The sequence below is a fragment of the Chenopodium quinoa genome, unplaced genomic scaffold (genome assembly GCF_001683475.1).
Source record: "Chenopodium quinoa cultivar QQ74 unplaced genomic scaffold, ASM168347v1, whole genome shotgun sequence".
Taxonomy (NCBI): Eukaryota; Viridiplantae; Streptophyta; class Magnoliopsida; order Caryophyllales; family Amaranthaceae; genus Chenopodium; species Chenopodium quinoa.
Window position 1 is genome coordinate 671588 of NW_018742987.1, and position 14266 is coordinate 685853.

General features: G+C 42.8%; 1 protein-coding gene across 1 annotated transcript; it reads right to left on the reverse strand.

Moving 5' to 3' along the window:
• Nucleotides 1-11261: 11261 nt before the first annotated feature.
• LOC110729570 (probable WRKY transcription factor 14) lies at nt 11262-13500 on the reverse strand. The gene is made up of 3 exons (XM_021909311.1): nt 12611-13500; nt 12418-12531; nt 11262-12289 (listed from the first exon to the last, which is right to left on the reverse strand). Exons 1-3 carry the CDS (start codon nt 13147-13149, stop codon nt 11626-11628), a joined length of 1317 nt encoding a protein of 438 aa, XP_021765003.1. The 5' UTR covers nt 13150-13500; the 3' UTR covers nt 11262-11625.
• Between the last annotated feature and the right edge of the window lie 766 nt (nt 13501-14266).

The following is a 14266-nucleotide window of genomic DNA, read 5'->3' on the forward strand; positions in this document are numbered from 1 at the left end:
AGGATGCTGAGCCATCCAAAGTTAAAGAAGCTCCGTCGTCATCCTTTCCTTCCTTCCAGACTCTGCAATCTGGAGAAATGGGTTTCTCGGCCCCCCGAATTCCAATCCCAGATCACATCTGGGACCTCATATGGGGTCAGAACCGAGAAGGTGCTGCAGCCTACTTCGGCGATTTTGCTGGCACGTCCGAAGTAGATAGGGCAAGAATCTGGTCGCTGAAGGAAACTGCTGGGATGGGCGAATCCAGCAGATCAGTTCCTGACCCAGCCAGGTCTAACCAAATGCTGATGATGCAGGTGATTTTCCTTGCCTTTATCTCCTCTAAAATTCAGCTCTATTTTTTATTTTAACTTGTGCTCCTGTTTTCAGTTCGTGCACAATCAGACTCTCACTGTAGAGCTGATAGATACCCTACAAGATAGGGTAGACGCTGCCGAGCACGACAAAAAGGTAGCCAAAGAGGAGTTAAAGCTTGCTAAGCTGAAGCAAGCAGCAGCTGAAGAGAAGCAGCAGAAGGGTGAGGAATACGAGAAAAAAGCTGCTGAAGCCTTCAAAACCTTCAGCGACGCTATGGAGAAGGAAGTTTTTCCCCCACTGATGGAAGGGGAAAAATTCCTCCAAGAGCACATGGGAGTGGACATCTCCAAATTCAAGGCTACCATTGAGAGCCGAATCCAGGAAGGAGCTGCTGCACAAGCTGAAGTGCAGCAACGGCTAGAAGCTCTTGAAGCCAGCAGAATGGCTGCTGAAGAGATGCTCCAAGCCAGGGATGTCCAACTCTCAGAGGCTGCTGCTGCCGCTGAAGCTCAGAGAGCTAAGCTCCAAGAAGCTGAGGATCAGCTGATGGCCGAAAAGGAAGAAGTGGCCCAGGCCCAGACAGAGGCATCCCAAGTTCAGCAGCAGCTAAATGAGCTAAAAGGTTCCTCCTTCAAGCTCACCGATGAGCTGAAGAAATCCAAGGAAGACTTGGAGGAGACCCAGAAGAAGTTGGTTGATGCTGAGGCTCTACTCAAAGTCCGTGTCTATACCTAGGAAGAATATGAAATGGGTTTCAAAAACGGGTTCAGAGTGTGCCGAAAGGTCTGCCTTCATGCTGAGCCGAAGTTGAACTGGTCCAAATGTGCTGAATGGGTCCAGAATCCCGAAGACCCTCATATGAAGTATGCAACTCCAGTCGAAGCTGAAATCCTTAAGGCTGAGGAAGCCGAAGAAGAAGCTGAGAGAATGGAGTTGGAGGCTGAACAGAGGGAAAGGGAGGCTCGGCAGAGTGCAAAGCCTGCTTCTTCTGCTGCTGGGGCTGAGACCACCATGAGGCCCAACAATGCTGACCAGTCTGATCCTCGGGCTAAAGCATAGGAACTCGGGCAGTCGTCTTCAGAATCTTGCGGTTCATCATGCGCTCAACTTTAGACTTGCCGCTTTCTGAATTTTTGCCTTGTTTGTTTTTTGCTTCAGCTTGCCTTGTCGTACAAAACAGTTTAATTTTTTGCTTCTGTACGTATTTCGGCAGCTGTTATTTTCCGCTTGTGGGCGGCTGCCGATATAGTTTCTTCACTTATTTGAACTTGTAGCTCAATTTCTGAGCATAAATTATTAATTTGATGTTCTTTTCTTCAGCTGCTTTGTTTTTGAGTGCTTTACTGTTTCTTCAATTCTGCTGAACATAAACTTGCACTGGTAGTGCTTTTTGCCCCCCCCCCTAGAAATTGAAGTATGGCTTCAGCTGAATAAACAATTTCTTTATTTCTTAAAAATGGGTATTCGAAACACAGGGCCAACTGAAGGCAATGCTTCGGATAATGGCTTTCTGGGATACAAGGCTCAGTTAAGGCAATATCCCAGAATTGTCCATGGACTCATGTCTTTGGAGAACAAGTCTTACTAAAGTTTGACTTCAGCTGAAAGACCAGTGTTCTTTAAAAAGACGAGTTTTGTCAGCAATCTGAAACCCAGTTACCCGAAGGCGAAGGTTTCAGACGAGGCTGAATAAACAATTTCCAACTATTGCTGTTATCCTTGATTTTCTGTCTATCATTGAAAAATGGATATCCGAAACACAGGGCCAACTGAAGGCAATGTTTCGGATAATGGCTTTCTGGGATACAAGGCTCAGTTAAGGCAATATCCCAGAATTGTCCATGACTCATGTCTTTGGAGAACAAGTCTTACTAAAGTTTGACTTCAGCTGAAAGACCAGTGTTCTTTAAAAAGACGAGTTTTGTCAGCAATCTGAAACCCAGTTACCGAAGGCGAAGGTTTCAGTCGAGGCTGAATAAAAAACCCTTAAAGAGTAGATAGAACCGAGAAAACTTTGAAAGGATAAGAAGTTGCAAACATTTATATAAATGGTGGCTCCAAGGCCTTTCATTAATTCAAAATGTACTTACAAAGATTGTCCTGCCCCGAAGGGTTTACACATGATATTTTTTCAGTACATCAGCGTTCCAGTGATTTTTCAACTCAGTTCCATCCAACTGCCGAAGTCGGTATGTCCCTGGCTGAAGCTCATCATAGATTTCATAAGGCCCTTCCCATGCAGCTGAGAGTTTCCCATGGATTCGGCCTTTCTGAACTGCAGCAGCATTCCGAAGGACAAGGTCTCCACTTTTAAGAGGCCTTGCATGGACCCTTCGGTTATAAAATTTGCTGATTCTCTGCTTATAAGCGGCCATCCTGTCTCGGGCTGAGTCTCTTACTTCGTCGAGGAAATCGAGAGATTCCCTCATCAGTCGCTCATTCTCAGCCGAGAAGTGGTGCACTCGTAGGCTCTCAGAGCCAATTTCCACTGGAAGAACGGCTTCGGCACCATACACCAGTTCAAAAGGTGAATAGCCCGTTGCCTCTTTTTTAGTTGTCCGAAGGGACCAAAGGGTTCCAGGGAGCTCCTCCATCCACTTGGACTTTTGATCTTCCACCCTCTTCTTGAGGGCATTTAAGATCTGTTTATTTGCAGCTTCGGCTTGTCCGTTACTTTGCGGGTGGCATACCGCTGAATATGCCAGTTTGATGCCGAACTGATCTGTATACCGCTTCAATGGTAAGTTATCAAATTGCCTCCCATGATCGAAGACAAATACTCTCGGGATGCCAAAACGAGTGATGATATTCTGCCAGATAAATTTTCTGACAATTTGCTCTGTAATGTTCGAAGCTGCTTCGGCCTCGATCCATTTACTGAAGTAGTCCACACCAACTATCAGCCATTTTTTCTGGTACACAGCCTCTGGAAATGGTCCTAGTATATCCAGTCCTCATTGGGCAAACGAGAGTGGATTAAGGATCGGCTGAAGATCCCTTGCTGGCTGGTGGATAACTGGAGCGTATTTTTGACATTTTTCGCATTTCCGGACCAGCTCCTTAGCATCTGCGATCATGGTGGGCCAGTAATATCCAGCCCTCAATGCCTTGTGGGCTAAGGTCCTTCCCCCAATGTGGTTCCCGCAGATGCCGAGGTGAATCTCCCGTAGGATATAATCTGCATCTGTTGGTCCCACGCATTTCAGCAATGGGGCTGAGAAGGACTTTTTCATAAGTTCCCCCCTGAAGACAATGTACCTTGAGCTGGTTCTCTTCATCTTAGAGGCCAAAGCTTTATCTTCGGGAGTTTCTCCCCGAAGCTTGAAAGCTAGGATGGGGTCCATCCAACTAGGCTCTGGGTCAGCGCAACACACTTCAGGTGGTTCGTCGACACTTCTCTCTCGATGCACTTCTACATATACAGATCTGTTCAGCTCGGTAAGAAACGAACTGGCAAGTTTGGAGAGTGCATCAGCTTGAGTATGCTAACCCCTTGGGATCAGCTGAACCTCAAAAGTTTTCAGCTCTGCAATGACTGACTTGGTCTTGGCAAGATAAGCTATCATGGAGGGCTCTTTGGCCTCGTAGCTGCCGCTAATCTGATATGCAACTAGCTGAGAGTCTGTTTTCAGGCAGACATGATCGGCTTCCAGGGAGATGCACAATTCCAGGCCGGCGATTGCTGCCTCATATTCGGATTCGTTGTTCGAGGCCTTAAAAGAAAATTTTAGTGCATACTCAAAGGATTTGCCTTCGGGAGAAGTTATCACTACTCCTGCCCCCGAACCGTTTTCGGTGGAAGATCCATCCGTAAACACGGTCCAGACTTTCTTTTCATTGTCTAGCGCTTCTTGGTATGAGCATTCGGCCAAGAAATCTGCTAGAGCTTGAGCCTTAATGGCAGCCCTCGGACGGTAGCTGATGCTGAATTCGGTGAGCTCAAAAGCCCACTTGGCTAGCCTACCAGATTTTTCAACCTTGCCGAGAACTTTTTCCAACGGCTGATCAGTTAAGACCACTATCTGATGGCAATCAAAATAGGGCCTCAGCTTCCGAGCAGCTACTACTACCGCGAAAGCGACTTTCTCGAGTAGAGGGTAGCGAGTCTCGGCATCCGTCAGTGTATGACTGACAAAGTAGATCGGTTGCTGACTTTTACTTTCTTCCTTCAACAGTACTGCACTGATGGTGGCTGGGCTAACGGCCACATATAGGTACACAGTTTCTCCTTCTGCTGGGCTAGCCAGCGTTGGGATTTGAGCCAGATGCTCCCGAAGCTGTTTAAAGGCGTCTTTTTGCTCTTCCTCCCAAACGAGCTCTTTTGTTTTCGGGAGTTTCAGGGCTTTGAAGAAAGGTAACCCCTTATCCGAAGCTCTGGAAATGAACCTCGAGAGGGCTGCCATTCTTCCGGTGAGCCGCTGAACATCCCGCTTTGTTTTCGGCTCAGGAAGGTCGAGCGCTGCTTTGACTTTGGAGGGATTGGCATCAATCCCCCTTTTGCTGACTATGAACCCAAGGAATTTCCCTGACTTCACGCCGAAGACACACTTCTTCGGATTCAGCTTCATTTGATGCTTTCTTAAGGTGGCGAAAGTTTCAGCCAGGTCCTTAACATGGTCCTCAGGTTTTTTGCTTTTGACGATCGAATCGTCGACGTAGACTTCCATGTTTCGGCCCTTTTGATCGGCAAAAACTTGATCCACCAGCCTTTGATAGGTTGCCCCCGCATTTTTCAATCCGAAGGGCATCATTTTGTAATTGTACACCCCAGCGTTCGTGACGAATGCTGTCTTTGCTCGATCGTCGGGGTGCATGAAGATCTGATGATACCCCGAGAATGCGTCCATGAAACTAAGCAAGGCATGGCCACTTGTCGAATCGACTAGCTGATCGATCGTCGGCAAGGGATAGAAATCCTTCGGACAAGCCTTATTTAGGTCCGTGAAGTCAACGCACATCCTCCAGGTACCATTGGCCTTCTGAACCATCACCACATTTGCCAGCCATTCTGGATATTGGCAAGGTTCGATGAAGCCTGCCTCCAACAATTTTTTGACCTCGACTGCGATGTCTCGGTTCTTATTAGCGGAGTAATTCCGCTTCTTTTGCTTAACTGGTCGACACGTTGGGTCAACATTAAGCTTATGGGAGATGAGGTCTGGACTTATCCCGGGCATATCAGCTGCCGAGAAAGCAAACACATCTTTGTTGTCCCGAAGGAGCTGAATAAGTTCACAACGGGTGTTCGGATCAAGGTCCATCCCGATTGTTACACATTTCTCAACGTCTCCTTTGGCCAACTCAACTGTTTCAGTCTGTTGGTCCATGTCCATTGCCGATGGACTGGACTCTTCAGAATCTGGCCTGCTGCCAATGTCAGCAGGTGTCCCAGTCTTTGTGTTCTTCGGCTGGCTCTCTGAGTCTTGCGGCTCAGCTGAAGAGCTAGCCTTTTCCCTTTCGGGCCCTTTTTCTCTGGGCACAGATCCTTGGGCCGAAGCACTTAGACCTTTCGGCTTTTTTGTGCTTGGCTCTCTTTCTTTCTCCTCCTCATCCTTGTCGTCATCTGGGCGACTACTGGATGGCTTGAGGTAGTTGCACCTTCGGGCGTCCTTTTGGCTGCCCTGTATCCTTTCGGGGAAGCCGGCGTCTGAGACGTAAATCATCAGCTGATGATAAGTTGAGACGACCCCTTGGATCTCATGAATTATGGGTCTCCCCAAAATCACGTTGTACACTGAAGGAGCGTCAATGACCAAAAATTCAATCATGACGTTCCTGGCTGCCTCATCGCAGCCGATGGTGACAGGAAGTTTCACCTTCCCATCTGGATAAGTTGAAGCCCCGTTGAACCCGGATACCGGGTAGGGTACCGGCGTAAGGTGCTTGGGCTTCAGCTTGATTTGATTGTAGGCCTTTCGGAACAGAATGTTTGCTCCGCTGCCACCGTCAACAAGGACCTTACTGACGTCGTGGTTGGCCACCGTGGCGATGATCACCAACGGATCCTCGTGAGGGAACGTTATCCCCCGGCAGTCGGCGGCTGTGAACGTCATGTTCGGCACCGGCGATTGGGGAGACTGAATGTCAGCGTTATTCACCTGGTGAGTCAAAGCCCTAAGGTGTCGCTTGTGCTCCGTCCGAGAGCATATTCCTCCTGAGATAACATTGATCGGAGAGAATTTCCCCTCCGGTTTTTTACTGTTCTTCCGGGGGAAGTCGAGGTCTTGCCGAGAGTCCTTTGCAGACTTCTCGGACTCTTTTTTCTCGCGGTGATCCGCGATGTATTTTTTCAAGTATCCCTTCCGGACCATGTCCTCTATCTGGTCCTTCAGTTGGATACACTCCTCAGTGTTGTGTCCTGGAGACTCGTGGAACTCGCACCACTGATTTTTATTTTTTCGCTGATACCACTCTGGGAGTGGTCTCGGCTTTCGGTAACTCTGCTCCTCCTTCGTCACGCTGTAAATTTTGGCGCGTGGAAGAGAGAGCGGAGTGTAGGACTCGTATCTGCCTGTGTATGAGGCAAATTTTTCCTTCTTTGGTTAGATGGCCGAAGATTGCTCCGAGGCCTTTGACTTTCCCTTTGCCTTATGGCCTTGGCCTTCAGACAAGGGTATTTGTCTTCGTTTCCCTCCCCCAAATTGAGGTTGGGTTTTCGCTTTGTTCCATTCTTCGGCTCGGATGAACTTATCCGAGGCATTCAGAGCTTCCTCCAAGGTCTGCGGGGTATGCATGACCATGAAGTCTAGGAACTTCCCGGGCTGAAGGCCATTCTGCATTGCAAAAACGGCTAGCCCCTGGTCCAGCTGAGAGACTCTGGATGACTCGTTACTGAAACGGGTCAGATAGTCTCGGAGGCTTTCGGTTTCCCCCTGTTGCAGACTCATGAGTTCTGCAGTAGTCTTCTCTCGGCGGTTTGCCGTGGAAAACTTGCTCCTAAATTTGGAGGACAGATCATCCCACCCTGTTATGGAGCCTTGCTTTACTCCCTTGGAGATCCACGCTTGCGCGACCTCCTTGAGAGTGGTTGGGAAATATTTGCACCAAGTCGCTTCGGATCTGGGGCAAAGATGCATATGAGTCTCATACGAGGCCACGTGGTCCTTCGGATCCGAGGTCCCGTCATATGTGATGTGCGACGGTATTTTAACCGTGGGCACGTGCTCTTCCAGTATCCATTGCTCGAATGGCGAACTGGCGGGTAGCATAACGGCCTTGCCCTTGTTCCTGGCCGAAGGGACCGCGCTCCGCCCTCTTAGAGAGGTAGGAGTGGTTTTCGTCCCTGGCTGGGAAGTATGGGCCTCGGCCGCAGGGAACGAGAGGCGACTGTGCACGCTCGGTTCCTTGCCGCCGAGTCGGTCGAGGACACTTCGGCGAACAGTCTCAGGTTGTTCTCGGTGAGTAGATTCTGGCCGAGAAGCTGTGCTGCTGCTCTTATGCGTTTCTGGTCGGGAGGATGAGGATCCTTTGAAAAATTGAGGGTTCTTTTTCCTCTCTTTTTCATTTTTCCAGGTATCCTCTTCCCACTCTTCCAGTTCCCAGAAGGAAGGAAGCTTCCCACCATCATGGTCTAGCTTCCTCCGCTGATGCCGGGTATGCGGAGGAGTTCGATCACGAGGTGGTGGCATATTTTGTGCCCTCATTGCCTCCATGAGCACTGCCAGCGCTCTTGCCACCTCCCCCGAGCTGGGCCCCGTCAAAGGGGTCCTCGGCCGAGTATGGGAATGAGGGCGCACAGTCGATGGTTGGCTTTGGGGCACTGAATGTGTCCTATGATCGGACTCACCCCGGCTAGACCGAGAGTGACTCGACCTATGATGAGAGTTATGAATTACGGGAGAAAGGGAATCCTTCCTGTATGATCCTCCCCCCGAGCTGGCACCCTTGGGAGAGTTCCGGTCCGGCGAGGGTGATGGTGTAGGGGTTTTAGGCTTTTCGCCCGCTCCTTGACGGAGGCCTTTGCTCTTGCGGTTCTTAGCCATTGCTACTAAGATAATTGCAAGATGATATTGGTTAGAAATTTGGCTTAAAGATTTTTGAAAGTCTTCCCCACAGACGGCGCCAAATTGTTTCGGGTGAAAACAATGGGACCTTGCCGAAGGTCCGATGAAGTGGAGAAGACTAGATTCGATCCAAGTAATGTTGGGCTGAAGGTTTCCTGCACAGTAAACACACGTAAACTAGCCTCGGGGGTGTTGCCGAGGAAGACCCCTCCGATGCTAAAGTCAGTACAGTGCGTAGAGAGAGAAGACTATGCAAGAGAATTAATTGCTTGAGGCTTTGCTTGAATGAATGTACAAATGTAATATTGATGGCTTTTATACCTCTGCATACATGGAGAAGTTGGGCCTTAGCCCAATTGGCTTGCCTTGAGGACTGATCTTTGACTTTAGCACAATTGGAGAGATGAACCTTGACCTTGGGCTTTTAATTGGATCATTTAATGCCTAAGCCCAATTGGACTAAATTGGACCCAAACACTAAATACACTTACATATTCCATAAGTAGCATTGTACAAAAAAGGAATCCCCGTGCATGGGGCAATATCACCATCGTCGATATTCTTTTCCATGCATAGGTCAATTTGTATAATGTTTCAAGAATAGTACTACGTAAAAGCCTCTTTCCACTTCCCATAAGTGCATATAATATGCCCTTGCCCTTTATCTAGTCTAGGACCATAAATATGTGAACTACATACTGTCATTCTTTACTAGATTCATACTATATATATCTATCTAATTATTGTATCCTCATGATTTTACATTTTGATGGAGTCGATCATGGTCAGAAAATATTGTAGATGAGAATATATATCATGTCTAAAAGTGGGGTTGATCGTTATTGATGATTCTAATTAATTTTAAGCTATTAAGAGTATATTTTTAATAAGAGGAGATAGGAATATTTGATAGTGATTTCAATTGAACATATTTATTGCTGTAACCAAATTAAAATAGGAAAATGGATTGAACAAGGTATCACGCAACCATGTAACTAGATTCCAATTATAGTAAAATTGGCTTGGTAATTAATTAATCATTTCATATAATGTGTGCTCGTGAGCCTTCAATTTATTACATAGGAAATTCGCTCATTTAATCTTTTGATAAGCATGAGTAGAAACATTGCATAGGTAGGTCATTAGTATAAAACCACCAATGTGTGGTTCCTACAGGCGTTGGTACCTTGTATCGTACAGTCGTTTCGCGAAAAGAACATATTACACACATGTAAAGAACATACTGTTGTAATGAAAAGAACATACTATTAAAAGTAAAGAACACATATCTAAAGTAAAAAGAACATATTTATATTAAAAAAGAGTAAAAAGAACATATGTTCATGTTCTTTAATTGTCAGTGTAATGTACTTATTTGTGATATAATGTTAATTACTTATTGTGAAATGTTCTTTGATTTTTTTTTTTAAATTATGGTGAATATACATAAATCATGCTCATTACATAATATTTTCATGTTCTTTATAAATATTAGGGATGTTCTTTAGATGTATAAAAAAACATAAAATTGGATGTTCTTTACAAAACAGTTATATGTTCTTTACAAAACAGCTCTATGTTCTTTAAAAAACTGCTACATGTTCTTTTCGCGTTTTTTGCCTGTACCTTGCTAGGTACAGGCGACTGTACCTTAAAATTTTCATAAAACCACCCCAATGCTAGATTATGCGCGTATTTTTTGCAAATAGATGTGTGAAATTTATACATGTTTAGTATGTACTTTTATGTCTTTAAACGAGTCAAATGAGTTTCTATTATGGAGCTAACAAGTAACACTAAAAGTAGTTACAGGTAAACATTTATACTACATCCGTTAATTGTTATCTGCAACTTTGATGTATTATTTGAGAGATGTAAAATATTCCTAAGTTAGTTGCAGATAATAATTAACGGAGGTAGTATATGTAAAATGACAATAATTGCTCCATATATTAAGTACTTTGAATAACGACATTAACTTATTTATATTGTAGAGTAGATATATTATACATAGATCATATAGAGTAAGAGAAATCGGAACAACCCTTCTAAAAAGTGCAGTAATACTTAATATAATTATTTTACAATATCAAATTGAACAATTAAAGACAAAAAAGATATCTACATGACTAATGCATGATTAAGATTAAATAATAAAATTTAGATTAGATTTAATCCAGTTGGAGGTGGATGACATAAAATACGACAGCACGACCAAGTCACTAACTAGTTTGCCTTATAAAATATAAATCATAATGAATGTAAATCGTACTATAACTATGACAATCATACGGTGTCAGTATAATCTGATTTTCATTTATAGTAATGCACAATGTCGATAATATAATACAACTAGTATAACAAATTATGTTTTCTTGTCATATTGTTGTTAATTAATGTTCGTTTATGTTCATTGTCTGTCTAATAATACTAAAACCTAAAGAATTTAAGAGAACAACAATGCAAATGGCAAATATTAATTCATAGTATGAGTATGTAGTTTGGAAGCATTGGTCTTTAATTTATTGGGTCTTACACAGCTGCATTGATACATATACGTACAAGTACTTCACAACTATATATGAATTATTTAAGACTAATCTATACCAATTTGACTGGTCCTTAATTGCGTTTCTCATTTTACAAGTTGTGAAAAGAGTTGCATTGTTTATGCATAGACAATCATTATGTTTTATGCAAAAATCTACAGTGATCTTTGAAAAAATACATTTGTTGTTGTAATTACTACAAACTTAGAGTGTATGTACTAGTACATCAAATTAGATGCATGATATCAATAATGATAGATTAAATTGCAACAAGATTACATGATGGTGCTATTGTGAAAATGATGAATCATCTTAATTAGAAGACAGAATAATAATGGTTTTTAATTTTAGAGATATAAAAAGGGGAAATAAAAATAATAAAGGTTAGACACTTGAAATTTGACTCATTAAATCTACTTTTAAACTCTATTGGATGCAACACATTACTTATATGAAAAATTTACAAATCACATAATATAAAAGGAAGCTAAAGGCTAACAACTTGAATCCTCATATAAAACAAGAACATTAATTTAAAAGAAAAAAGATTTAATTTTTGTCCAATAACTTAGAAACTACCTTCTATGCCGCATGTCATCTTAAACATCTTAAAAATAAGAAGCCTCGATAAAAGATTATAAGATAGACACTTTCAGTTGTTTTTTTTTTTAAAAAAAACACCGACTATTTCCTTTAGTTACTTTTCCGGTCTTCCCCACATGTCACTCATTCTTTAGAGACTATTACTGTACTAATTAACCAATTATAGCACATAGCTAAGAAAAGAAACCTTGAGGCCTAATCATCCCATTATCCCAAATATTGTTATGTGAGTTCTGTCCCATATTACTCGGCGGCTGATGCGCCCCAGCCAACGTTGCTGGAGCAGAAGCATACATTTCTCTAATCCCAACACCATGACCCGACCCATTTTCCTCCATTCGGACCCCCATTTTCACATTCGGGTCACATCCCCGATTATACCCAACATTATTCTCATTGTAGTACGAGTAATAATTATTATTAGTACTATTCAGGTCATCCATACCCGATAAAAGATCCGAACACGACATCGAATTCATTGGCATCGTAAGCATCTCATGATCGTTGTAATTGTAAGAGCCTTCATTCATTTCACCACTACTAAAGCTATCATCACCAGCTACATGCTCAATCTCTATCACCTCATTACCAACCGGCCCGGACCCGTACCCTGGTCCGAGCACGGTATTGGTGGGAGACTCTTCTAACTCGGGTGGTGGGGTCGGTTCAGACCTCGCTGCAATCCTGACCCGAGGCCTAGTGGTGTGATGGATGGATGGACACGGATGATGATGATTGTTAGTGTACGTAACGATGTAGAAATTCGGGTCTATGGGGCTCCGCTCCACTTGTTTTCTTGCACTACATCCTTTGATGCTGCTACACCTATAATAGTTCCTGCAGGATAATAACAACCCCATTAAATTAATTACTCTGTAAAATAATTTAAGTTTTATTCAAATTTAGTTGTCAAATTACTAATTAATGGTTCGCAAAATTAAAAACAGACGAAAAGTAACTTTTACCTAGGATAAGGAGAACCTTTGATGGGCTTCTGTCCGTACTTGCGCCATGCCCATTTATCGCTACTTGATAACTCCTCCATTGTTAGCCTCACCATTCTTCTATCCTCAAATTTCCTGCAAAAAAAATATAACAAAGTGTTAAACCATTTACCTCAAAAAAAAAAAAAAAAAAAAAAGGGTTATATAGTGTTACTTTTTTTTATAGTTACATGGACGACCACCACAAAGAGCAGTTGAGGAATTCTGATTCGGAATGATATGAAATCTTCTTGGATAAAGATGTTGTCGCGAGGTTTGCTCAACGAGCTGATTACTTGACGTCCCGCCAGCTCCGACCACGGGTTCAGTCTTGTCACTACTTACAACAGGAGGTTGAGGGACCAAAAAAGGCCTGCACAATTTTTTTAGTTCGTCCTCTAAAGCGCTGACTTCATCAGCAGCAGGAGCAGTAGTTGCTGCTGCTCCTGATGGTAACAAAAAACCTATCGAGTTATTCATCAAGACAAATTGGTCATCATTAAAAAATGACTCTTGAGAATCATTATGATCCAACTTGATATAATCGAGCGCTGGAGTGGTGTTGGTGGCGGTGGTGGTGGTTGTCGTTGTCATTAGATTATTATCATCTGCCACAACTTGCGCTGCTCTAAGTTTAGCTTTTCTAGAACTTTCCTTTACAACGGCTAATAGAGACCAACTATCATTGATCTCCCCTTCTCCCATCACAACCATAGAAAACTTCAAAATTAAAAATGTTTGTAACAAAGAAAAAAAAAACACTTTTTTTTAAGGGTGACAATCTAAAAAATAATTTTATTTTTTAAAAAAAAGGCGCTGACTTTTGAGAAGAAAAAAAAAATATATTTAGAAGAAGGTTTGGTGGGGGACTAAGGGATGATGAGAGCAGAAAGACTAGAAGAAGACTAGGTAGGATATGACAAAGGTAGTGAAAAATGTACAAATATTTATAGTGATGAAAAAAAGTAAGTTTTAAGGTATAGCCTTTGTTTGGAGAGGGAAACCAGTGGTTTTGTAACAAAATATACTGCTTTTTCGGGTTGCTTTTTCTCTAATTTTGTCTATTTCTTTGCCTACTCACGCTTTTCTTGTACAAATATAACGTAACGCTTGCACGGTTGCTCCCACATTTATTTTGCTCTCTTTGCTCTCTTGGTGTATGCATGTTGTACTTCATAATATAAGGGAAATGGTAGTACATTAAGCTAGGGCTAACCGACTATGGCTAATGGCATCATCAATGAGATCATCAGAGGCTCGAGTGAGGGTTTAAGATCGAGGAGGGAGGGTGGCGGAGCCCTCATTGAATGGATGTTTAAGTACAGAGTACAAACATTGAAAATTAACTAAACATTACGATGTGATTTTCTCAAAATAAAAATTCCTAACATATATATATGTGCCTATGGTAATAATATTTTAATTTGTACGTGAATATCACCTAACATATTACTATTTGTGACAAATCATATTGTGACAAGCCATATGATGTACGTCGTATGTACTTCTTTTACAAATATGAAAATTAAAGGAAAAAAAAAACGTATATACATGTAAATCTTTGTGCTTAAAATTAATTCCTAATGTATAACCTACAAAAATTATAACATTTGAGATACAATCATACACACAGTATGTATAGTAAATTGGCTAGAAAGAGACAGGGGTGAAGGTACAGTTTTGATCCTTAACTTTTGTTAGACAAGATATATATTCTTAGGCAACGCGCACTCCATGCGCTCGATGTATTGAGCATGTAGGAGAATGGACCATTGTTTTGACAAGCTCTCCTTTCACAACCTTAGCTTGTTTATATTGATTTAACCCTACA

Excerpts from the sequence above, each read along its gene's own strand:
- LOC110729570 (XM_021909311.1), bottom strand. The coding sequence starts at position 13,149 with ATGGTTGTGATGGGAGAAGGGGAGATCAATGATAGTTGGTCTCTATTA. Across the intron at positions 12,532-12,610 it reads CCATGTAACTATAAAAAAAA|GAAATTTGAGGATAGAAGAA; the intron begins GTAACACTATAT and ends TTTTTTTTGCAG. Across the intron at positions 12,290-12,417 it reads AAAGGTTCTCCTTATCCTAG|GAACTATTATAGGTGTAGCA; the intron begins GTAAAAGTTACT and ends ATTATCCTGCAG.